The sequence below is a fragment of the Carassius carassius genome, chromosome 34 (assembly GCF_963082965.1).
Source record: "Carassius carassius chromosome 34, fCarCar2.1, whole genome shotgun sequence".
NCBI lineage: Eukaryota > Metazoa > Chordata > Actinopteri > Cypriniformes > Cyprinidae > Carassius > Carassius carassius.
Genome location: NC_081788.1, coordinates 13,329,121 through 13,353,711, shown reverse-complemented (window position 1 = coordinate 13,353,711; position 24,591 = coordinate 13,329,121). Strand labels below are relative to the sequence as shown.

The window sequence follows — 24,591 nt, the reverse complement described above, 5'->3', positions numbered from 1 at the left end:
ACACAACACAGAGAATGAAGAAGTGAAAACAGGAAAAAAATGGAGTGAAAGGCAGCAGGAAATAGCAATAATGTAGAATAAAAACCTGCCCCTTTTCTTATGCTGCTTTTCAATCCCCATCAAAATGTAGCAGAGCGAAAGGACAGTGTTCCTCAACTCGCTACCATTAATCACAACTTTCCCAGGAACTGAGCGTGTATTCATTTCTGTCACCCCAAACATCAGCAAATATTGTTATGGTGCTGCTCACTCCTCATTCAAGCAGCACGCACTGACCGAGGAAAGGAGAGGAGAGGATGTGGAGTCGCTTTTCAGAGCACACAGAAAGGGAAAGAGAAAGAAATAACCAGAGAGAGAAAGAAAGAAAGAGAGAGAGGGAATATCCCAGGGGCTCTGACACCAATTAAGCCATTTCACCATGAGCCCAGAACAGGACCTGCCCCCTCTCACTGAAACATGAGACAGCACCTAGCTCCGGCTGGCCCTGCGCCATCTTTCCGTTGCTTCAGCTTACAAAAATGAGCTTCAAGGGCTTAGGGTGAAGAGACAAGCTCTTTTCCAAAACCTAGAGAGCTGCTTTGCTGCCTACTACCTACACAGGCAGCTGCCTTCTAACTATCATGGAACATCATAAGTGACTGACTTGGAATGCTCTCCATAGACGGAAAATCTGTGCGGAACATAAATAGCGTTTGATCAACTGGCAATTGATCTCAAGTTTTAAGTTTGGTGCGCTTTTCCAATAAATAAATAAATAAATAACACATAAATGTTGGATAAAATAATTATTTTAAAATCACACTGATCTATTTTTTTCCATACTCTTTCAAAAAATGTGGGGTTGCTAAGAATTTTTACTTTTTTATATACTTTTTTGTAAAATAATTTAATAAACTTTTACTTAGCAAGGACACATTAAATTAAAAGTGGTGTTCATTGCATGTATTTTACTGTATGTATTCTTTTCTTTCTTTTTTTTCACCTAAGCTCACCAAAATACATTCTGGAACTGCCTTCTACATGTGTGTTGCACAGTAGCGTAATTCTTGACTACATTTAAAACAGCACCTTTGATACCTAAAAATGCTACATAGGCACTAGGCAGATCACTTTGTAATCTTGAGAAAGAACAGATGTAACATTTATTTGAGGCTTTTGGATTGTTTAACTGATGGGATGTATAAAAATGGAAGAGTTGGGTAAAGTAGCATTCCCTCCAGCACCGTTAGCAACACATAGTGTAAATCTCACTCGTTTAGTCAGAAGTTAAACAGTTCATTCTCTGTGAGATAGACTGCATGGCCTGCATACCTTTTTTCTAGTTTCCTTGCCCAAGACTGTAAATGTCCCCATGGTCACAAAAACACAAACATTAGCATTCAGCTTTTCAGTTATAGTAGTGGGTTAGCTTTAAAACTTCCTGTCAGCTATGTGAGAGACATTTATTCATGAGAGTGTATGTTTAACTAGGGAAAAAGGGGCATTAAACATGTGAGCATTAACCGAAAATGCCTCAGTCAAAATGAGCAATGGCATTAGGCCTGTTTCTTGATGTTAAATAAATAAGTTAAAATCAATCGATATATCACCGCTCCAGTGATTAAATTCAAGAAATGCCTAGTAGTCGAATTTTAGAAACCACTCTTGAAGATGCTGCCTGTTAGCTTTAGGACATTTACGCCTGCTTATAGGTTTTTTTTTTTTTTTTAACTGCTGTTTCGTGCAGACGAAGCGAGGCTTGTCATGGCCACTGCAGAATAACGCCAGCTTTGTTATGAATAAAATATTAGAAATCTTAACACAGCAGCCAATAAGAATTATTTGCCTTGTTAAAGCAGGAGAAGACGCTGATTACAATTTCATTGCGTTGCAGTCTTTTTCCCATTTCTGCTTTCAATATATCATTCTAACGTATGAAATGCTGAAGGAACAATGGCACAGGGACTTCATTTGAGGAATGCCAATTGGAAAAGGGGAGGACAGAGCAGTGCTGTGGGGAGAATAAGACCCTGAAATGCTGCTTTAGGCTAAGAAAAATAAAACACAGTGTTTTACTTGAGTCTAATTTAGCATTAAAGGAAACGTTTGGATTTCTGCACACACATCAGGCAAACTGGACGGAGCTCGAAAAATGCATGGCCCAATATTATGTGCATACTTCCCAGATATTCTGAACATATCCCACATGTAAACTGTTTGAAATAATCCTTTTTTAAAGAGAAGAAGAAAATTTGAAGTTCCTCAAAAATAAATAAATAGATAAATACATAAATAAATACATTCATGTTATAATAATTATCATTAAACTGAAATAACATTAACATACTAATTTAATTGAATAAATAAATATTAATGTAACTCCACTGATTAAACTCAAAAATAAATCCAAATAATTTTTAAAAATCCCATAAAATACAGAAACATAGACATGGCTATGCAGTAGTTCTGCCCTAGAAAAACAAGTGTGTATCACCAAACACTACACATTACACACATGAGGACAGTATGAGGAAGTATATAGACTTGCATCTTCTGCCCCTTGAGGAAATCTCACCACTGAAACAGAGGAGGCTAATGAAATGGAGATCTATAAATAGCGATGTCATTACAATGAGAGGACCACTCTCCTCCCCTCCCCTCCCCTCCCCTCCCAACTGACCCTTTTTTTGCTAATAAGCATTTTGACAGTGATGCAGGTTCTGCTGGATAACCATGCGGAGCCGGGGTCCTGCAACCAGAGTGGTGACCCAAGAAAGCCTGGGCAAGTACTTGGACATTACCTCAGTGGGAGACTGTAAAGATTTTGAAACAGAATTGAGTAATGCACTCAGATTGTGTAATCACCTGTAAAATTAATAATCATGCCAGAGTTATTTGCAGGTCTGTTCGAGTAGTGGAGGTGGAATAATTGTAAGTACTGCACAACTGTAGTTTAAATTCTCCAGGTGGTTACTGAAAACTTAATGTGACTTTGCAGGGCTCCCAGTAATATTTCTTTAATTTCAAGGACTGTGAACCTTTTTGACATAGGGACCCCACACTTAGACTTTCTGTCAATCAATAAAAATGCTACCTTTATTTATTTTTTCCATGCCCTAGATTCATTGTGCCAATGTTTCGTCCAACATAGAACATTAAACCATAATTAAATAAAGATAAATCAGATTATATAAGAGTTTTTTTAACCTACTACAATAAATAAAAAACAAATCATTTTGAGATATATGCAAAAAAAAAAAAGTTCTATATAAGTATAAGGACCCCCTACCTTCATGGGCCCCCAGGGGGTTCCTGGTTGAAAGCCCTGGCTTTATTTTAGTGTCGTTTTGAACATAAATCAGTGTAACACAACATTAATAATAATTCAAGAAAAATTACTGGATCCATTACTGGATGCAGTTCAACTGCTTGCAATTTTTTTAATATCTATATAAAACTGCACATAACATTCCATGAACCTTGTGTTAATAACAAATGGGACCCGTGTTAGAAAGCATTGTATGAATTGAGTTACACAAATATCATATCCAGAATGTTTGGCCAACGTTAGCATTGCTCATCGCCTCACAGTTTGCGATACTGGCTGGATGGGTGTTTCACAGCTTTTACGCCCTAGTGACAAAATTATTGATGACAACACATCACAAATTGTACTTATTTCATATACAGATGACAGAGCGAGAGTGGGATGTAAAATATTAAAACAGCAGTGTCGGGTGGGAACATTTACTTTTTTTAAATGAAAATTTAATGTTTCAATACAGAGCACAATTTAGTTAAACCGCAAAGGATAGATGACAATTCAAAGGTGATGTGAGATTCATCAGAGGTTTGTGCCAGTCACCACATCTAAGGAATACACATATATATTTACATACATAGAGCAATCTGTAGTCAGAGATAATTAAATGAAACTCATCATGAGCTCATCTTGATAGAACACAGAAGGGGTTGGACAAATGTGTGTGTGTGTGTGTGTGTGTGTGTGTGTGTGTGTGTGTGTGTGTGTGTGTGTGTGTGTGTGTTGAGGAATCAAGAGGTGATTTATGAATAAGACATGCAAATAAAATACAATGTCACTATAAAGCCATACATATTCCAGGGAGGTGTACATTCTCTCTCCTAATGCACAGACAACATACAGAGAAACACTGCAGTGGCTTATTAAAGTCAAACTTTCTATCAAGACACTATAGCTTTTATTGAACCTAAAGGAGACTGGGATTCGTGATCACTGAAAAATCTAAATTTTAGCTGTAATTTTAGACACACAACACTTTGGTGCTCATGTGGGAAAAACAGGTTTGAATCTGACCTGCAACATGTCCTGTTTTCATTTCCTGAAACAAGAAACACAAGCCTGAGCCATTCCAACAATTCACCACCTCTGCCAATGCTAAATGTACAATCGAGACATTTTATAATAAACCTGCCAAAATTTTACACCACAAAAGGCTTATTTGCATAGCTAATGTGTTAAAGGAAGCATACTTTTTTTTATCAACTATGGATTTTAGTTTTTTCACAAGATCTCAGTCAAAGATTTTAAGCTATGGTGGATAAGTATACTGAGAAATCGCACTGATGTGAATGTAAGTCCAATTGTGTATAGGCGCGTTATTTGTGCTGCAAAGCCTTTGCCATATGCAACAAGAAGTAGACAAGCCTCATATATGTAAAAATATGTATGACAAGGCACAGAGTGGGAACATTTCCTCAAAAAAAGACAAATGCTCCAAGCACTTGAAAGCTTGCGATTGTGTGTCTAAAATTACTCTTCCTCGATTTCAAACATCAAGTCGTGTAATAAAAAGAAACAGATAAAGAGAGAGAGAGAGAGAGAGGCCACGGCATTCAGGAGTCCAGGCACCCTGTTGAGCAGAAGCCATTCTGCCTTACACTATCTTGTCACTGCAGACGCTTCGCTGGGGCAGATGGGAACAAAAAGCAGCCCAAAGTCAATTGTCTCCACTGCTGAATGGCTTTCTATTGCAGGCTGCATACATTTACTCAGGCATTTGGGGAGAAAAAAAAATGTTGTGGTATTGTAACTAAAGGCAAGTGAGGAGGGTGATGCTCACTTATATTTACTTTGGATTGTAACGACTGGGTTGGTGATGATGTCATAAAGAGACTGAGACACACAGCTTTCCACCTACACAAATATGGATCATGAGCCGGAGTCAATTTTTCATAGTTTCAAGGTTAAGTGCTCCTTTGTTATTTCGTAATTAGCAAACAATTAATGAGTATGTTCTCTCATTAATTATGGAGTATTAAAATAAGCTATCACATTCATAATAATCCAATCAACTGATATTGAAAATATCACTTTTAGATTGTTACCCCCTATTATTTAAAAATAGAAAATAAATATTAAAAAAAAAAAATCTATAACAATAACAATTCAAGTAGTAACAACAATACCCAGCAGATGTCAAATTAACTTCAGGGTAGATTTAGTTGGCTCATTACCACTTTGTCGGAGCACCTCAAAATGAATGGTCTCCGAGGGTTTAAGAAACGCTTACTCTCGAAATCCTTGCATTCCATTTTTTCAAGGTAATGCTTTTAGCCGGCCTCGTTTGTGGTTAATTACGACAGTGCCTAGAAATTAATTCAGCCGGTTCAGAGTGCACAAAGAAGGGTCTTGCCGCGGATGCACAAATATCAACACACAGCCCCTCGCTGAAAAATAGCGTGCATGTGTGTGAGTGAGGGGAACGGCTTCCTGCAGTCTCTCCTCCAGACCTCCCATTTCTGAACTTGATGAGTCAAAGGTCAGAAAAACAACAAGTCAATAGGCAGGCAGCTGCCGCCGAGGCAGCAATAAGGGAAGAGGAGAGAAACCGAGAGAGAAAGAGAAGCCTATGATTTTGGCCCTGTAATAGTTTTCTGTAATCTCTCTGTATTGATTAAACCTCACTTCAGAAAGGAGTGTTGCTTCAGAGCACACCTAAACACCCCCCTCCCTTCTTTCTCTCTTTTCTGGTCAGAAATGCCATACGGAGGTAATCTTTCACCTTTGTTATTCCTTGCTGCTACCGCTGCATCTTCCACTGTTGCTGCCAGCCCTGCTCTCTACCGGTGGAGAGAAAGCAAACAACCCAAGCACACGCACACACACACACACACTGTCTTATTAGCACACAGTCAACCCAGCAGAGGTCTTCCTCAATTCGCCACTGCACTTCTGTATTCCCTCTTGAAACAAACTGGACAAGTTTATTCTCCACACGTTAAGGCTTCTATCACCCTTTCTGCTGGGATTTCTCCATCGCTACAGCCCGGATCAGACACATTATATGTTAATGGCATCAAAGAAATTAAAGTAAAATAATTGGATTTGGTAATTACCCCACCAAATCAAATGTTAGCAGGTGCGGAAGTGAATGGCAATGTATAAATGTGATCTAAATGATTCAGCAGAAAAACTTGAAAACATAGCCACCTCACAAAGACCAAAAACTTTATCAGAAAGACAGATACCTGAAAAAAAGGAGAGATGGAGATACTGAGAAAACAATAAAGGGAAAAAACAGCATCTGCTAACAAAAAAAATGATTTTCAAGCATTCTGCCACATACCCATCATTTGATTCATTTAAATGCAAAAGCGAGAGAAAGTGGAGGGGAAGAAAAAAAACAAACCCCTCCTGCTAAAAACACTCAATTTACTGACAGGCAAATGACTTCACGCTGCCACTTAATCTCATTTCTTGCATAATGCCCTCTAATTAGCATATCAAAGTGAATTAATACTTCTAGGGCATTAGCAATGGGGAAATCTACTCAGGGCCTCCAGTAGCAGTTAGTGGAGTGCCAAGAAAGCTCCCCAACACTACAGACAGCTTTGCATTGCAAAACGCTTCATTTCATTTATCCTCCATGTATGTATCTCTCTCCTCTCTTTCTCCTCCCACTCTCTATCTCTCTCTCACATAAACACACACACACACACACACACACATCATCTAGCCCAGCCACTCTTTGAAAAAGAGAAAAAAAAAATATTTCTTCATGCCAATTCTCCGCAGCGCCCTGGGGATCCCAAAAAACAACTCAGCCCGACAAGACTTTAACTTGTCGGGCTGAGTTGGGCTGACTTTTGCGGTAATCTGTGGTTAATCTTACAAGTAACTTTTTTGTACTTGTCAACACAACGGCTGTCATTCACAACCTTCGCAATGAGCGGTAAGAAAGATCTAGAGGCCTTACACTCAGACAGTTTAGGGATGTAAATGCATACATCCCTGGCATTCTCATAGTCAAGGCAAAGGTACACACTCTTAACACACTCATGCATCCCGAAAACCCAAACAGTCACACACATCATCTCTGTTTGCTCGCTCTACAAACACATGTACATACACAGCTTTTTCTTCTCACTGTTTACATAGTTATAGTACAAACACTTCAGGTTTGATTTACCCTTTTTCGCCTTTAAGTCCCCTTTGCATCAGATCCAAAAGCAACAATGAATGTTTCATCTTTTCAAAGCTCTGTTCTCTGCTGCGATTCACAAATACAAGGCCAAGAAATCTCTCAGATTGGAACTTATTCATACATCAGAACTGGCAGTTTCTCTTTTTTTTCTCTTACTGTATAAAGAGAGACACATAGCAGTGACTGCATGGCAAAACTGTACAATATCAATATCACACACACTAAGCTCAACGATGCATTAAATGTGCACACCCTGTCCGATAACTCTAAGGAACTTCAGGAATAGTTTTTTTTCAGTTCCACAGATTTGCTCTGCTCTGCAACAGCACCAAACCCTACCGAAAACCCCTGAACTACTCATTACTTCTATGCATCGGTTGAGTGCGATAAGAGAAATGTACATACTGCTCTGACACTAGGTGTTCACTAGGTATGTGTGTGGTGCGTCAAAAGAGAAAAAAATTCTCCAGAAGATGTTTCACTGAAAAAAACAACAACAAAGAGTAGCAGTAGTAGCATGCTTATCAGTGGTAGTCTCTCTTATCACTTTGATGAGACAATGTCCTTCAATGGGCCTGTGATGAAAAAAAAAAAAAACTCAGCTTTACTCATCTCTCACAACCTGTACACTATAGCAAGAAAATTTAAGTACCAGTAGTGATTCACTAGTCTATTTTAAAAATCATTTAACAATTTTAAAACATCTGCTATCACGGTATTATGAAAACCTTTTATTTTATGTCTTATTTCACAGAGCAGAAAACAATAAAAAAGCATACATACATACTGTACATGTGCGGAACAGGAAAATGTCATGCCTGTGTTCACTTGTGAGTTAATAAACAAATTAGCAGAATGAAGCTTGCAAGGAAATTAGTCCGCGTTAAGAAGGAGTTAAAAAAGAAACCATTCAAACAGGCAGCGTCAAAGGGATTAACTGAGATTACAGCAACTGAGCTAGTAAACAAGCTCATTTAAATAATTAGCATACTTAGGGACTCTACTTTTTATGCATATTTAATTAGAGCTATAATGCAATAAGGGACATAGCTGTATTAAATGTAACATGATAGGTGCACATGGAAGCATTGTCAACAGCTGGAGGTGGGTTTAATCAAAATACTTGTAAAATTAAATGGATAGCTCCTCATAAATAATGCTAGAAATGTGCTTGCATATAACTGTATATGTAAGCAAATAATGGATAATTGTTAAAACACAAGAATATTTGGAAATAAAAGCATTGCATGAGGACACCTATACGTACAACACACAATTTACTCATAAGCAAACAAGTTATAGTTATATATATATATATATATATATATATATATATATATATATATAGGTACAGGGGTATGGAGATTGTAGTAAATATTAAATGTAATATCTTCCAAATATTAATCTTTTCTTGAGACACAACAGTAGCCACTTTAAGCTTTCACAATACAGCTACAACATTTAATAATTAAACTTTATTTTCTCCATATTTTCTCTGTTACTGGACATGCATAAAGAACAACTCAAGCAGACCGGGAGGTGGATCAGGGCCTTGCCCTCCCGCAGTTAAAACCTCTAACAGCCGAGAAGTTCATTAAGTTTTATGATCTTCCTCCAGTCACTGCTTATAAGCCACACAAAGGCCACAAATCTGGCAAAGCATTATTCTGACTATACAACCACACAGAGACATGATAAACACATTAACTGACATCTGAATGCAATTGCAGTGCTGTATTCATCTTTGATAAAAAACTAGATTTAAGCTCTAGTATGTGAAATTATCATCTCTTGCTTTTTCAAAAATTAGATGAATCATTTGTAAACCCATTTATAAAGTTCATACATAGGCTATACATATTATAAAGTTTAATAAAAATAAAATAAATACACAAAAAACATGCTTATTTCAACATGCTATAAAATAAGCTTTAATTTTATTATGCAAAAAATGAAAAAGTAAAGACAAAAGCACAGTTATTAGTCAAATGCAGTGCGTTTGCCACTGTATTTTGGGCTCACCTTAAAGGTTTCGCTCTGCTATTCTCCTTCCGCATTATCCAGAAATACATAGTGCACATTCCTGGTAAATGCCCCTTATCTTAGGGTCTCTCTGGATTCTGCATATCTGGCTATGTGGTCATTATCTCTTTATACCTGCGCCCTGCATGGTTGCAGCACGCGCACGCCTTTGAGCACATCACGCGCGTTTGTTAACCGTCGCAGCAAAAAAGAAAAACTGCACATTAAATTACAACTACAAAGCTACTGGACGTACTGAACTGATTCTGTTTCAACGGGTGCTGATTTTCTCCTTTAAAGAAAAAAAAACTGTCTTCTGTGAGACAGTGACATATGCTAATGTTCCGTGTCATTGGTGCAGGCGGTTTAGCCTTGGTAACGCACGTGCTGGATTGATGTTGTATCTGTCATTGGACTTCATTTACAGTGCGCGCGCGACAGACTGTTTCAGAGGTGCTTGAGTGTCAGAAAAAGTGGAGATAGAATATTCCTCTTTGTTATAAATATCCACATGCACTTAAAAAATAATAATAATAAAATTTATATATATATATATATATATATATATATATATATATATATATATATATATATATATATATATATATATATATATATCGATTTCTATAGTAGACAAGTGGTGTCACAAGAGCCACGTGAAAGTAAACATTTCACACGACAAAGTACGTTCTTGCTTCTTCCTCAATAATTTGCTTTAGTTAAATACTGAATTTTACTATAATATAGATATGAATATATATAATCACACACACACACACACACACACACACACACACACTTATGTAAGGTCTCCGTCAGTGAAGGAAAGTCATACACTGTAAAATAAAATAATAATAACTAACAATTAAATAAAGTTTAATGAAAGCTTTAATTGTTTTATCGTGCAAAAGTGAAAACTTGCAGTTCATTACGCTTTTTAACCACTTTGCATTTAATTACTGATAAAGAAATCCAGATTAAGCTTTAAACACACATAATATTGAGTAGGCTAGCCTATAAATTGCATAAATTATTATAAGGTTTTAGGATTTATTTGTCCAGATGTACAATGTGATCTAAATATTTGCATAAGATAGGCTCACATCAAACTAATAATAAATGACATTGATAATTCGTGACAATAGCAAGTCCGTTTTAACACGATAACAACAAAAATCAACAACGACACCACAACGCCAAGCGTCTTTGCACGTGTCGGTGAACGATGTAACCTTCACAGCACTGGCGTCTTTCATAATAACATCGGGGCAATAATTAACTACAGGACCGCCGATACTGCCAACAGTTACCCAGTAAATTGGTCACATAATTAGGCAGAGGAGCGCAGGAATTGGACCGCGCTCCGAACCACGAACACGCGTAAACGCTCACTGGGCTCGCTTTAGTATAATTAAACAAAACAAGCCTTATACACAACACCAACCCCCACACAAAACATTTCCTCAATGACAAATGCAGAGAATCCTAAAGATGCATAATTGCCTAACAAATGTGGGTCTTGAAAGATTAAAAGGACGGCGTGAGAATAGCGCACTGTGAGTAAACAAGGGATCAGCCGGTGTGCTTCTCCCATACATGCCCCACAGAAGAAGGCACTCAGTTCAGCCTCACGATGCAACGCGGGGGGGGGGGGGGGGGGGGGGTGTTCATCTGCATATTTCACATTCTTAGAAATCCAATCATGACATTTATTCGATTTCAAAAAGGAGAAACAGAAATGTGGATGCTGGATTTGGCTTGGTACAACTGGACTCCGCTAACGACCAAATACAAAAAACACCAGTAAAGATGGCGGTGTCTGAAGGATTAGTGGCACTGTATTGTTGCTTTTTTTTCTTAATATGTCTGTGCATAATTTTGCCTTTTTGTTCGGGTATCTTACCTGTTTTCTCTTTGATCTCGCAGAGGACACTGAAGAGAGCTGGCTTCATTCTGTGACAGTTGAGCCCATGTTTCCTGTGCCATTTGGGAGCAAGAGACGAGATTGATATATAGTCACTCAAAACTCATAGTTCTGTCGCATTAAAACTTTCATCTCAAGCCTCAAGTTTAAATTGAACCTTAAACTGCTTTCGTCTGAGAGTGATAAATGCATAGGCAAAGCTGGCTTTACACATTATACAGTTCACGTTCAAAACAAAGTTACGTAAAATTAGCACAAAATATTTACATTCGATGTAAACAATAAAAAATAAATAAAATAAAATAAAAGTTGTAGTTGTAGTTGCTACAGACTGTAAAAGTATCGGGGCCTTCTTACGTTTAGAAGTAGGAAAGTGTGATGTAGAAACTTTTAATGAGATGGCCACATGTTTTGAGGACTTTACCTGTGTATCATTCTCTATGAAGTCAGAGGCTATTTTTAATATCAGCTACAAGTTACTGTGATATTCAGTCTAAACTTTATAACTGAATACATTTAATACATTCATAATGGTAATTTTCCACCTGGATTTCAATGCAAACTTGACTCTCAAGGTAGGCTATTACTAACATTTGTGAAAAAATTACTGTTGGGACAAGAGTTTCAATGTGTGGGACAGTACTTTAAAATAAAAGTTAGCTGTTATAACGTGTGAATAGAAGCACAATAAGCTATTTTATAACATAAAACGAGAAAGCATAAATAGCTGCAAAGACTTTCTGAATAAAACAATGCAAACGTTTATATTAAAATAATGCACCAACTTTGCTTGCGCCTCGTCCAGGCTTTGGTCGGTGATGGTCATGATCTGATGCAGAATGTCACCGATGTCTTGTTTTCTTCCATCCACATCGCTTCCGTCGTGTCCATGTGGAGGCGGCAGAGCCATGCCTCCCTGTACCGAGTGACCGGCCAGGTTGACACCGCCGAGAGCCTGCAGGATCCGGGCTTGCTCGTCCATAGTCCGCCGCAACACAATCAATGCGCTCGTGCTCAGTCACTGAGATGGGTGAAATAAAGTCAGATAATGCACATGCAAAAACAACTTGATTATTGCATGTGCGGTGGTTAACGGGTCGCTATCGTGCACAAAACAGTGACCGTGAAGCGAAGCAGCAAACACAATAAATCGCTGGATGAAATACAGTGGAATTGATGTTCCAGGAATCACTTTATGGAAAAGATTTAAATCGTCTTTGATCCTCCTGTAAGAATGTCCATTGGAGATAAAAAATGCGATATTTCTCGCCTATTATTTAAGTAAACTTCAGCGTTCAGGTGACAGTGGTTGCCCGTTCAATCCTGTCCGAATCTTCATGCCAATTTATTTTTTTTATTTGAAGAGATGGGGTCCTTTGCAGATGTCTGGAATTCTTATTCGCGGTCTTCTTTGGATAATGTCGTCTTGTGCGCTTCAGGAAAACTTGGAATCCGTAGTGTTACAAAGAGTTGCAAGCAAAACATCCCATGCTTGGTTATTAAATATGCAATTACAAATAAGCACATTGAGTGTGGAAAAACTGGCAAAATATTGCCTTTGAAAAGACTTTCCAAAAATAAAAAGATAAGAAAATAAAAGAAGCCAAGTGAAATAAATTAAACCATCAGCACCGGTGACCAGAGCTATAAAGATTGTAGGAAAACATATAAAAACGTATAAAAAAGTTTTCTCACTTTCAGTGGGTAAAATAGAAAAACTGGACAAAAAATTAATCACGCGCCATAAAGCGATGCGCAAAAATATCTGCTGACGGAAATTTATGAGTCGAGCGCGCGGGCTGTGTGTGCTTTATGTTGTTTGATGGCAGCGGTAGTGAGCGATTGACAATGTGCCAATGCCATTCACTCAGTGCGGACGTGTCAGAGAAGAAAAAAGATACAAAATCTACATCAAAATGCACGCTCCGCCCTGCAGAGGAGGGGTCTTAGATTCTTGTCACTTCTCGCCGAAGCCCCCGAAAACAAAATGCCAGTTAGCTTCTAATGATACTGCTGGTGATGATAATGATGAGACCAGAACATCAACTCAACAGCGTTTAAGTCTCCACTTTACGCGTGCCTCATTTAAAAGCGCGCCCGTGCATTGAGATGCCGTTACATTATAACCATTTACAATAAAATAAATAAAAGGTCGGAGTTTTATATTGTCTGATTCAAACTAATAATAAATTACACGGGCCCCTTCGCTTCCTTACACCATAGTATGGTCGCCTCCAACAAGCCTTGCTCGCAGGGGCAGGAAAGCAGAGGACATGTTTATAATATTGGAAATAGATGTATCAAACCAATCAGCGCAGAGTCCGTGTTTGAGCGACGGCCCCAAGGACCAGTGGGTGGCTCCCGCTGAGCAAGAACGCCCGCCTTCAGAGCGCACTACCTTCACTACGGTTGTACAGAGAGATACCAACTTCTGATTGGCCGTTGCCAAGGGTGACATCTACTGCAAAAGCAGGCGGCGCTGCGCAGCGCTCCTCGGCAGTTGCTATGGTAGCAGACTGCTCGGTGGGCTTGAATCAAAGAGACACACTGAAACATATCTGCGCTTCCTCCGGTCGCCTCGCTTCTACATATGCCTTTCTAAACCCACGGTGTTCTTCCCGCCGATTCCAAATCACTACATTTCATTTAGACTGCGATTTGAAATACGCGTCTTTTGTTCAAAGTCATAAACCTGGGTCATTTATTTGTTTATTTATTTGTTTGTTTGTTTGTTTATTCATGTGTTTGTTTGTTCTTGTGCTGTGGTAAATAACAGCTCATCACAGACCAAAAACGAATAATAAGGAAATGTATATGTGCTAACTTCACTATACAGAGTTGTATTATTGGATTATGTGTATATTTTACTTAACTATATTTTTATTGTTTCTTTGCTTAGTTCATTTTATAAAAGGTCACATCTTTATGAGAAACTGCAACTTTTTTATTTAAATTTAAATTAAAATAAAATTTATGTATTTAGCAGATGCTTTTACCAAAGCGACTTACAGTGCATTCAGGCTATCAATTTTCACCTATCATTTTCTACTGCTAATACACTGCATTGATGCATTCAGTTATTTTATTTTTTTTTTTTTTATCATAAGCATATTGTAATAGTCTATATTTATAGTGGTCAAAAGCATTCAGACACTATTTGTTGTGCTAATTTTATCAGTAGGTACAAATGAGCCGATTTCATTTGTGAGTGAAAAGAAAAAGTTGCACTTTGCCACAAGGTACTGTACCTACAGGTTAATATTCATTATGAAATAATAGCTTAGGTAATGCATTTTGGCAGGGTTGCATTTGTGACATGACAGCCACTGATGTGATGGGACTAATTACCAAGAATCAGAGACACATACCGAGCAAACAGAGCTGTTAATTGTTGCAGTCAGAAAGTCAATCAGACACCGTTCCAAAAGCACCAACATGTGATGCTATGCTGAGAATTTGTGAAAGCTGGCACCAGAAAGTCCATTCCATAGTGCATGAACTGACTGAAGGCCCTGTGGACTGCCTCCATCACTGACACACTCAACACAGGAAATGAACACAGGCTAATTAAAGAGTGAATAATCAGATATGCAGAAAATCAAAACTTCCTCAGGGATGAGCCAGTTGAGGATAAACAATGTGAAAAGCACAGAAGGGTCTGTCAGCAAGCTAGGAACTTTAAGAGCTGCATGATATTCAATACATAGCATTTATTTATTTATTTTTATGCCAAAGAGTGTATGTCTTTAAAAAATCGTTGGCTTGTGATTTAAACATCAGTCCTCCTGAACAATACAAACTGTAGAATTTATAGTGGCATATTTACTTCAACTCTTGTGTATGAATTGGTGTTCAGAGCAATTGATTACATTTTTTGGGTGCAATAAGGGGGTGATGTATTAGCCAAGGATCATGTTAACATAGTTACTGGATTCTGAGCAAGAATAACGAGCTCACCTTTAATTAAGCATTTCACACATATCACAGACTAAGACAACACGCCACAAGCCCTGTAATTCAATTGTTTTGGCTCTAAGTGTGTGTGTGTGTGTGGGAGAGAGAGAGAGAGAGAAAGAGAGAGAGAGAGAGAGAGAGAGAGAGAGAGAGAGTAGATTTCAACTTCATTTTTATATTGTCGACTGGAGTTCCAGCACTTCAGTATTTTAGTCTTTAGCGTACTGGCAATTTTTTTACCCTAAACTTACCTTTAATACAATGCAAATATATTTTTGGTAGCACAATCTAATAGGTTGCATTTATAGAATAGGTAGAGAATAGTGACTCACGTCCATATGGCAGTAAATTATTATTTTCAGCATGTTTTTGGCTTAAAATCACAAGTGTTTGACTGTTGGCTGAAGTTGTTTTAGATTATAGGGTGGTTAATGGTTTAGTTAGTCAGGTTGAAGGTACACTTTGTAAGATATTTGCAGTAAAATATCCAAAAACCACTAGGCTAGGGTTTTATATTTTGTCCAGCTGACTACTAACAATAACTCTAATGTTTTCAACTACTTGTAAATCATGAGAAAATCCCCATTCTAAACAGTGACACGGGGCATTGCAGTCACCTGTCAGTGACTTTAGTTACCCTTTGTTACCGCCTTTACTGACGTAGAAACCACATGACAACAGTGTCATGGACAAATGCGGAAGTTGTGTCTAGCATCCAGCAAACCACTAGCTTGCTTCAAGCAGTTCCTTATTTATTTCTTCTTGCACGTTTATGGTGGATTGTAAGCGTACGGACCAACCAAATGAACCAAGAAGAGTTCGGGACAAGAGGAGAGAAAGAGCGAGGATCAAAATCGGTGTTGCATTTTCTAGATGGAGAGAGCTTCGCGACAAACTTCAACTAGAAAAGATCAGATGTGCTAAAACATTAGTCACATTTAAATCTGTACGTAAAACTCATATGTTTAGCCGAAAGAGATGCCGATCTCGCTTGTGTTTTACTCGACAGGTGATTTGTTTTGATTTGTATATTTACAGAAAATGTATGCTATTATAACGATCAACAAGATTAGAATTATGGGGCATACACGCCAAACGCGGGACATCGCGTCTCTAGACCCGCGCGAGGACGCGTCTGATCCATAGTCTAAATGCGTATGTGCATTGACTTTGTATGTAATCCACTTGCGCAAATCGTTAAACTCGCATTTGCTATGTATGCCCAATTTTCGTGTTTGAATGTACACGAGTGTACATATTTGTTGAACAAGTGGTAATCATTTTCATATCATCTGACTAAATAGTAATCAATTAATTTGATAATTTACTGTCAAACTATATTTGCTGTATTGTATTGCAATATAGTATGACGCAATATGTAATGGTGGCATGTGGTAATCCTCTTTTTCAGAAACTTACAAAATCCAGTAGAAGACAACAAATCCCATCATTCCACACTCCTTCTTAGCGTCATCAAACCACGCGATTGTTATTGTTTTGGTAGTGCGCCCTCTAGTGGCAGGTCATACAACCTGTACCTTTAAGGCAGCAGGTTTAGTGGTCTTTTAGCGGCTCCCTTTGGTCCTGTTTGGTATTCCAGCTTAACTTATTCTTATTTATATTATAGTAGTAATTTCACTTTTTTTCCACTTCAAGTACTGGTTATTGTCATTTTTATTATCAGTGTGTAGATGAACTAGATTGAAAATAGTATGTGCGGCTGACATATTATGAATTTTTAAAATCACAAACATCCAATAATCACAAAACAATGCTGTAACACAGCATCTGTTTATAAGCACGTCACATGAATTTAAGCAACATAACATTTTGAAGTTGTCAAAGTTAAGAAGCAGATAAGAAGCACACACTCTCTCACTCTTTTTAGCAAGCTGTGTGGTTTGGCTCTTTCATATTCACTTGACCTTGAAGTATCAGCCCAGCACACTCCTGAGTTTAGTGAATGGAAGTCCCAGACCCACTGCATTTATCACTGAAATACTGTGCTGTCAAGAGGCTCTGTATACCTGTCATAGAGGGCCCAAAGGAACAGCTCCAGATCCTCTCCTTCACAACACTGTATGATTCTTCATTGGCTTATGTTGCATGCCTTTCCACCATTGCTTTCAGCCATATGTCAACATAATTAATTTTCCCCAAGTATGGCAGCAAATCTTTTGGTGGGAGGGAAAAAGACACTTCAGCTTATTGCGGTCATGATGCGATGCTTACATAATGACATAAACACAATTTCTATTACTGGATGTTTACTGCCCACTTCCTTCAACCGTCTTAAAAGTGCAATATGCCTATAGACTGAGCGTTTTGAAAATATCAGCCAAAGCTTCTCCCAAATATGGCCATTGTAACCTCGATGTTGTCAGTGGTAACTGTTGATATTATTGTTTTTGGACAGAAGCCCACTGTTCAGGTTTATTTTCACTAATGAGCACACCAGTTTTTTTCTACACATACTATTTTTTTTTTTCACCCCAATTCAACACTTACTTTTGGAGAGAAACACATTATTAAATAAAGCAAACTTCATTTTTTAATTTTTTACCAGATTCTGCATCACAATCTTATCAGACATTAAATAATATAACTTTAAAAGTATTATAGACCCTTTTCATATTTGTAGGGTTCTCAGCAGAAGTCATGTTGGGTAAACTTATAGTGATGAACAGAAACTACAACAAACATAAATTTTGCATTCCCCCCAAAAAAAAACAAAAAAAAAAAAAACAGACTGATTAAGTTGGTTGGAAGTAAGTTGTCAAATTTGCTGAAATTTTCCTCATTCACTGTTTTAGAAACACATACACAGCAGCTTTAAGTAGTTTTCTGAAATGTATTGCCAAGAAATTACACAAAGTATAGTTTTATAATCATATGTTTTTTTTCTTTTTCTTTAATAACAGGAAAACGCATCATCAGTTTGTGTTGCATAAGAAAAAAGTGTTAATGATGTAAATTTATGTTTATTATTTCATTTAAACAAAAGCCAGCACAATACTGTACATAGCTCCCTTTTATCTCTTTAATATTTAATAACACTTAATTATGTATTGCTTATTTATGCATATAAGAGTGCTAATTAGTCACTAAATCATTCTTATCTGACAGGTTTAATTGACAGTCTCAAAACAAATAGCCCCTGTCTCATAACATACACATCATTTTCAGGAAAATTAAGTTTGTGAAAACTGAACAGACTGTCACCTTCCCTTTTTTTTGTGACAGCCAAAAAGGGGCCCACAGGTGTCTCAGAAAGCAGTGACTGTGTTGTCATAATTCATTTAGGCATCCTTCTGCAAAGCCATAATTACCTAATTAGCTTGTTAATTAGGAGATTAGCATTTACTGATAGAGTGGTTTGTTTAGTGAGGGTGGAGTGGGGTTCCATTGGAATAAGTTACGAATTTGTTGCCTATAAGTGCTTCCCAAGTCATTTTGCTCTCTATTCTGGTCAGATATCAGCCTTGACGGAAAGACGTTTATAGTATTGAAAAGTTATGCAAATAGATAGTTTGAGTTGTTGATACATTTTGATGTTTCAAATGAGACTTACTTTTTTTGTTTCATTTAATTTCATCATCAAATAGCCACCAACATACCTTTGCAGTGTGTTTAGGATTTCAGCTGAACTGCTGAATGCTGCTTTCTGTCTTAATGCCCAGGTTACAGCACATGTAGTCTAGTAACTTAATAGTCTCTCGTCTATATGTCGCCAAGCCATGACCTGTTGCTGAGGATGATTGGAGGAAATGACTTTAACGGACAGTGCCAGAGACATTACTAACCATGTTAGCACCAGTCTTTTATCTAGTTTATGTGTTTGTTTATTCCTTTTTCCGATATTCACTGCATGCAGGTCATCCATCAATGTTACTGTCAGACATACTTTCTGTTTAAGAAGACCAGTCTTGGGCAGTAAATATATAGAAGTAGTGAAAGTAGTCATTTCAGTAGTGTTACCTAGGCTCCTTTTTAAGATGACTATTTAGGTCACTTTTATTCAACACACAGCTTTACTGTGTAGCAAATAAATAAACACGCTCCTACACTGTGGTTTTCTTCATATGTACATTAGAACTGGGAAGACTGGTTCATTTTATTTGATTCACCCCTATGTAGAAACCTCTATGTGGAATACTTTATCTTCATTTTTCATATAAAAATATTAAGTTAAACATTAAATAAAATGACTATGTTTCTGACTTTGTTTTTAGAACTTGAAGCATTTCTAGTTTTATGTATTGTATTTAACTGTAATAATCACACATACAGTACATACACATGTATATTTATACAGTTTATAAAAAATATTTTAAATATGTTCCTTATGAATATTATCAGCTTTTAACTTGCGCTATACAGTTTCAAAGTAGTTTATGCTGGTTGGTGAGTCTGTTTTGAATTAATAATCCTAATATTAAGATTTAAAGAAAAAAGTTATTTTTACTAGTCTTTTACGCTGTGGTGTGTTAAGTATAGTTTAGATAGCTTGACTGCTTTGTTTTTTCCAATTTCTTTTTATGTTTAAAAAGGCAAAATTGTTTTTTCATAATTATATCTTATTATATTTTTGTAACAGTGAAAGAAAATTAAAGCATTAATTCAATTTTTACAGTTCTGGTCTATACAGTATGTCCCTATAGCTTAACTTCTTCACCCAGCAGGCATCCTCCTCATTCAATCAAAGCTGCTCTGTCTCTCTCCCAGGCCAGGTTGATAAATAAGAGGGAAATATTGTTTCTGCCAGGGCATGTTGTTAACTCTCCCCCCACAGTCATTACCTAATTTCAAGCGACCATAGAGTGGGAGGTAAATTAATAAACCATTAAAAAATGTTATAAATGCACAATTAGCATGCCAACATTTACAGGACACATCCATGGAGCTGCAATAATTTTTGACTGGGTGGTTCCAGTTCGTCCCTTCTCTTTCCCAATCTGTCTGTCTGTCTGTCTTGCTTCTGCTGTCTCTCTCTGACCGTCAGTCAGACGTTTTGGTCTGGTGCCCGTTTGGTGAAGAAATTGGGGGAATAAGGCCTGATTTAATAGGTCATTGGCGGTGGACGCTCACCTCTTACATCATAGAGCTGAAGAAAAGAAAGTGGCAAACAATGAGAGGAAAAGAAAAAAACATGAGAGACATGGAAGGATTTTCCCCTTCCATCTTCCCTTTTCATTTGATACATTATTGGTTGTGCTGGTTGGATGAATTACGTGCCGGTTTGTAATAGTCTTATAGTAAGGATGATGATACAGCAGAGGGCAGCCTGCATGAGGCACCGCAGAACCTGGAGGATCTCTCTCTCAGCTTCCTGGGTCGAGTGTAATAAGGTCATTAGCTAGTCTGGATCATATTTTAACATTTAGCCCCAGGTTATTGCATGTAACTTGTTTGATGGTCTCTGATATGAGATTGCTGCTAAATCGATGAGCTAATGAAACCTTAATGGTGTATTTCAATCAAAGTTTATATATATATATATATATATATATATATAAAGTATTGCTTCATTTTGACAGGTTAGTAACAATGTCCTGTTAAAAAGAAATAGGTTGCCCTTAGGTTGTAAAAAAGATCTTTAACATTTCTTAAATCATAGAAGAGAGCCTGAATAAAAAAAGTGAGCTGTTTTTCCATTGAGTGGAGAGCGGTTATAGCCTTTAATGTAGGTTTACAGTATAGGGTGTTTGACAGCTGATCAAAATCCATGTAAAATATAATGAAGCGATTATGATATTGCTTTTACACCACCGTGCAACAAACAAGAAGTTAATATTTAATAACTTACGTTTTAGACATATTAGTTACTTCCAAAGGAAGCAAAACAAACAACAAACGCTGCTTTGCCGATCAACACCCATGAATAACTGTTTTGAAAACTAATCGTTTGAGGGAATGATTTCAGCATTCACGCACACATACACTCACGTGTATTGTTCCTGAATGGCTTAGAATCAAAGTCTTTGTTAGTATTTTAAAAGAATGTGTTAAGTAAATGTTTCCATGCCTCACTTTAAAATGCGGTTATTTGTTTAGATTCTGATTTAATCGTTTGGTTTTGAGTGAATCGCAGTGTTTTTTACAATGTTTCAGGTCTCCTATCACACATTTTTCTAAAGAAAAAAAAAAAAGAAAAAAAAAAGAAACATTTCCTTCACACATATAAGGAAAGCAATGACATCCCATTTGAAGGTTTGGCCCATGTTTTCAGAGTCTCTCCTCTTCCAGGGTACAGGGACATGTGAATAGATCCAGCCGGACCTCCTTCTCCAGCTCTGCTAAGGGCAGGCAGATGTAAGGGATCAGGGGCAGACATGGAGCCTTGCAGGGGGAAGGTGAGAGGTACACTGCCTCTCCGCTCCCAGTGATCAATCATTCTCCACTTGTCCTCCTCCCTGGCTCGCAGCTGTTCCTCCAACATCTCCTGTGGAAACACACTCTTCACTTTTTGCTTAAAATTATTACACAGACCATAAACCCAGAGAGGGAAAGCTAGTGCACAGGGTAGTCACTGATGAGCCAGTGGTGCTTTGGACGAGAGCCATATATACCAGCCAGCGCTGGCTAACCTCTTTCTTTTCATACCTGTGGAACTGATGTTTTTGCAGTGGAATTTATTTGCCACTCGCAACCCAATCTCAGAAGCAGCATTGATCCCCTTGATGATGGCTTGGACCATGGCCTTCGTTCCAAGGGCACACTATCCAGAAAGCTTGTCAAATTACGAAGGTGCGCAGGCCTGTTTTGACAACATCATAAAACAAGCAGCCAGAAATTGTTGATCATCACGATGATGACTAGAATGATTATGTGGGATTTCAGATTGCTTTTCTTTCCTTTTGCACTGCGAAGTGAAAAACGTTTGGATACAATAAATGAGGTACTGAACTGAACTTTTTTTTTTTCTTACTTGCTAGTACTATCCTTAATTTGGGAATGATATTGCAGACAGCCTGAACATCTCCTATTCCTACTTGATATTGATTTTTTGGTACAATATGCCAAGTCTTATCATATAAGGAGCTTTGATTTGACCTAGAAAAAGTCAATTCATCACCACCATGTATGTGCACAAAAGTAGTTATTTCCGTTTCGGAAATAAAATATTCCAGGTTCAGTACAAGTTAAGCTCAATCAACAGCATTTATAGTATAATACTGATTACCACAAATAATGAATTTCCACTTATCAACTTTTCTCAATTTTTTTTTTAAATAAATAAAATCACATATCAAGGTTAAAGTGAGGCAGTTAAACGTTAAAATAATCACCATTTCAATGATATAGCCACAATACATTAAAAGTGCACATGTTAAAATGTATTTAGTATGGATCAAAATCCTTTTTATGATACTTTTATAACTCATTGCCATAACAAAACAACACCATAAACCCCCAAATCTTAAAATGACAAAAAAAAAAAAAAAAAAAAAGATTATTTAACAGTTTTTTTACAGCCCAAATAAAACATAAAAATTAATTAGATTGACTTAATTATTTTAACAGAAAATTGTTACTTCTTTTATAAAATGATAAATAATGCTTTTAAATCTTCCAAAAAGTAGCTCGATTCACTTGCAATGTAAGTCCCTCATCGTAATCACGATTTTTGTTTTAAAAATTTTACTTACATACATATATATATATATATACAGTACAGACCAAAAGTTTGGACACACCTTCTCATTCAAAGAGTTTTCTTTATTTTCATGACTATGAAAATTGTAGATTCACACTGAAGGCATCAAGGGCTATTTGATCAAGAAGGAGAGTGATGGGGTGCTGCGCCAGATGACCTGGCCTCCACAGTCACCGGACCTGAACCCAATCGAGATGGTTTAGGGGTGAGCTGGACCGCAGACAGAAGGCCAAAGGGCCAACAAGTGCTAAGCATCTCTCGGGGAACTCCTTCAAGACTGTTGGAAGACCATTTCAGGTGACTACCTCTTGAAGCTCATCAAGAGAATGCCAAGAGTGTGCAAAGCAGTAATCAAAGCAGTAATCAAAGCAAATTGTTTTGTATTGTTTTGTATATATATATATATATATATATATATATATATATACATATACATATATATATACATATATATATACAAAACAATACATTTGCAAAATCTTAGTTTGAAGCATCTGCTTACTCACAGCGCATTCACAGATATTAACACTATACCAGGTCCAAGTATGTGAGTGGCATACCAGCCTAGCCACTCCTACCTGTTTCTGCTTTAACACAGATCTAGGAACAGTAATCCATCTATTTCTGCTCATCTGCTATGAATTAAACTTAGACCGTCAGCACACAGTATGTCTAAATCACAGCAGCCTGGCTGTCCTTAGCTCAACTTCTCTATTGACATAATGTCAGATATGACACTATAACTCAGCGAGTGGCGATGGTCATTTGATACATGCTACTATGAATTGTTGACAAAACAATTTGTGATGTATTATGTTCGTGAGTTGTTGTACTGATTATCAAATCAAGTAATCTGGTGGCAGATGCCATTAATCAGCCTAATGTGCATAATCCTGCTGCCGATGGGAGACGGTTTCAGATTGTGGATGGTTTTGCATACAGTTATCTGTTTTAGATTCAACTAACACACTTACAAATAAAGGCTATTTATTGGAATGTATGGTTTCATTAAAAAACTTTAATATCATAAAGCAAAGAGAAGAAAAGGTTGCAGACCAACACTCTTAATTTTAAAAAGGGGATTTTCACAGCAAAGCCATAGAAGAGAACAGCTCTTAATAAAACAGATTCTTTGTGTCTTTCTTTTAGTCTCACATTCTTACATTTACATTTTTCAAAAATGTACACGCTGGCACACCTACTCCCAGCAAATCTGAGTGTTTTCAAAGCTTTAACATTTTCAAAGCATATATTTGCATAAAACACTTATTTATGTCCCATAAATGCCCATATGATTTCAGAGCAAAGTGTTGAGAGACTTTAAATGTAATACTCACAGTCTAAAAGTTGATTCTGTATGGAAAAAGTTTTAAAAGCAGACCAGCAGTAATGTCATGTTGGTTCTTAGCCGATTCCCATTACGTTCTGTCTCCTCACCAGACTACACACTCTGTAGTACCGCTGTGTGGTGTTTCCATGTTAAGTGAGCAGCGTATATCTCACCTAGCTCTGCTAGTGTACTTGCTCATCTCTCCTGTCAGATACAGATGACGGAGTGTTATTTTCAAAAGCCCACCACAGACAGGAGG

General features: G+C 37.3%; 1 protein-coding gene and 1 long non-coding RNA gene across 6 annotated transcripts in view; both read right to left on the bottom strand.

Annotated features, from left to right (window-relative positions):
* Positions 1-13,649, bottom strand: part of LOC132114430 (pre-B-cell leukemia transcription factor 3-like) — an 83,986-nt gene extending 70,337 nt beyond the window's left edge. For 3 of the 5 annotated variants that reach the window (XM_059522543.1, XM_059522545.1, XM_059522546.1), the window contains exons 1-2: positions 12,177-13,648; positions 11,371-11,444 (exon numbers count right to left, since the gene is read on the bottom strand). In XM_059522543.1, the coding sequence (XP_059378526.1) occupies positions 11,371-11,444; positions 12,177-12,373 (271 nt within the window). In that variant the 5' untranslated portion in view covers positions 12,374-13,648. Of the gene's footprint in view, positions 1-11,370; positions 11,445-12,176 lie in introns of all 5 variants that reach the window. The other 2 variants (XM_059522541.1, XM_059522542.1) reach the window with 1 other exon arrangement.
* Positions 1-24,591, bottom strand: part of LOC132115158 (uncharacterized) — a 226,837-nt gene that overhangs the window by 152,894 nt on the left and 49,352 nt on the right. The gene's annotated exons all lie outside the window — the stretch shown is intronic.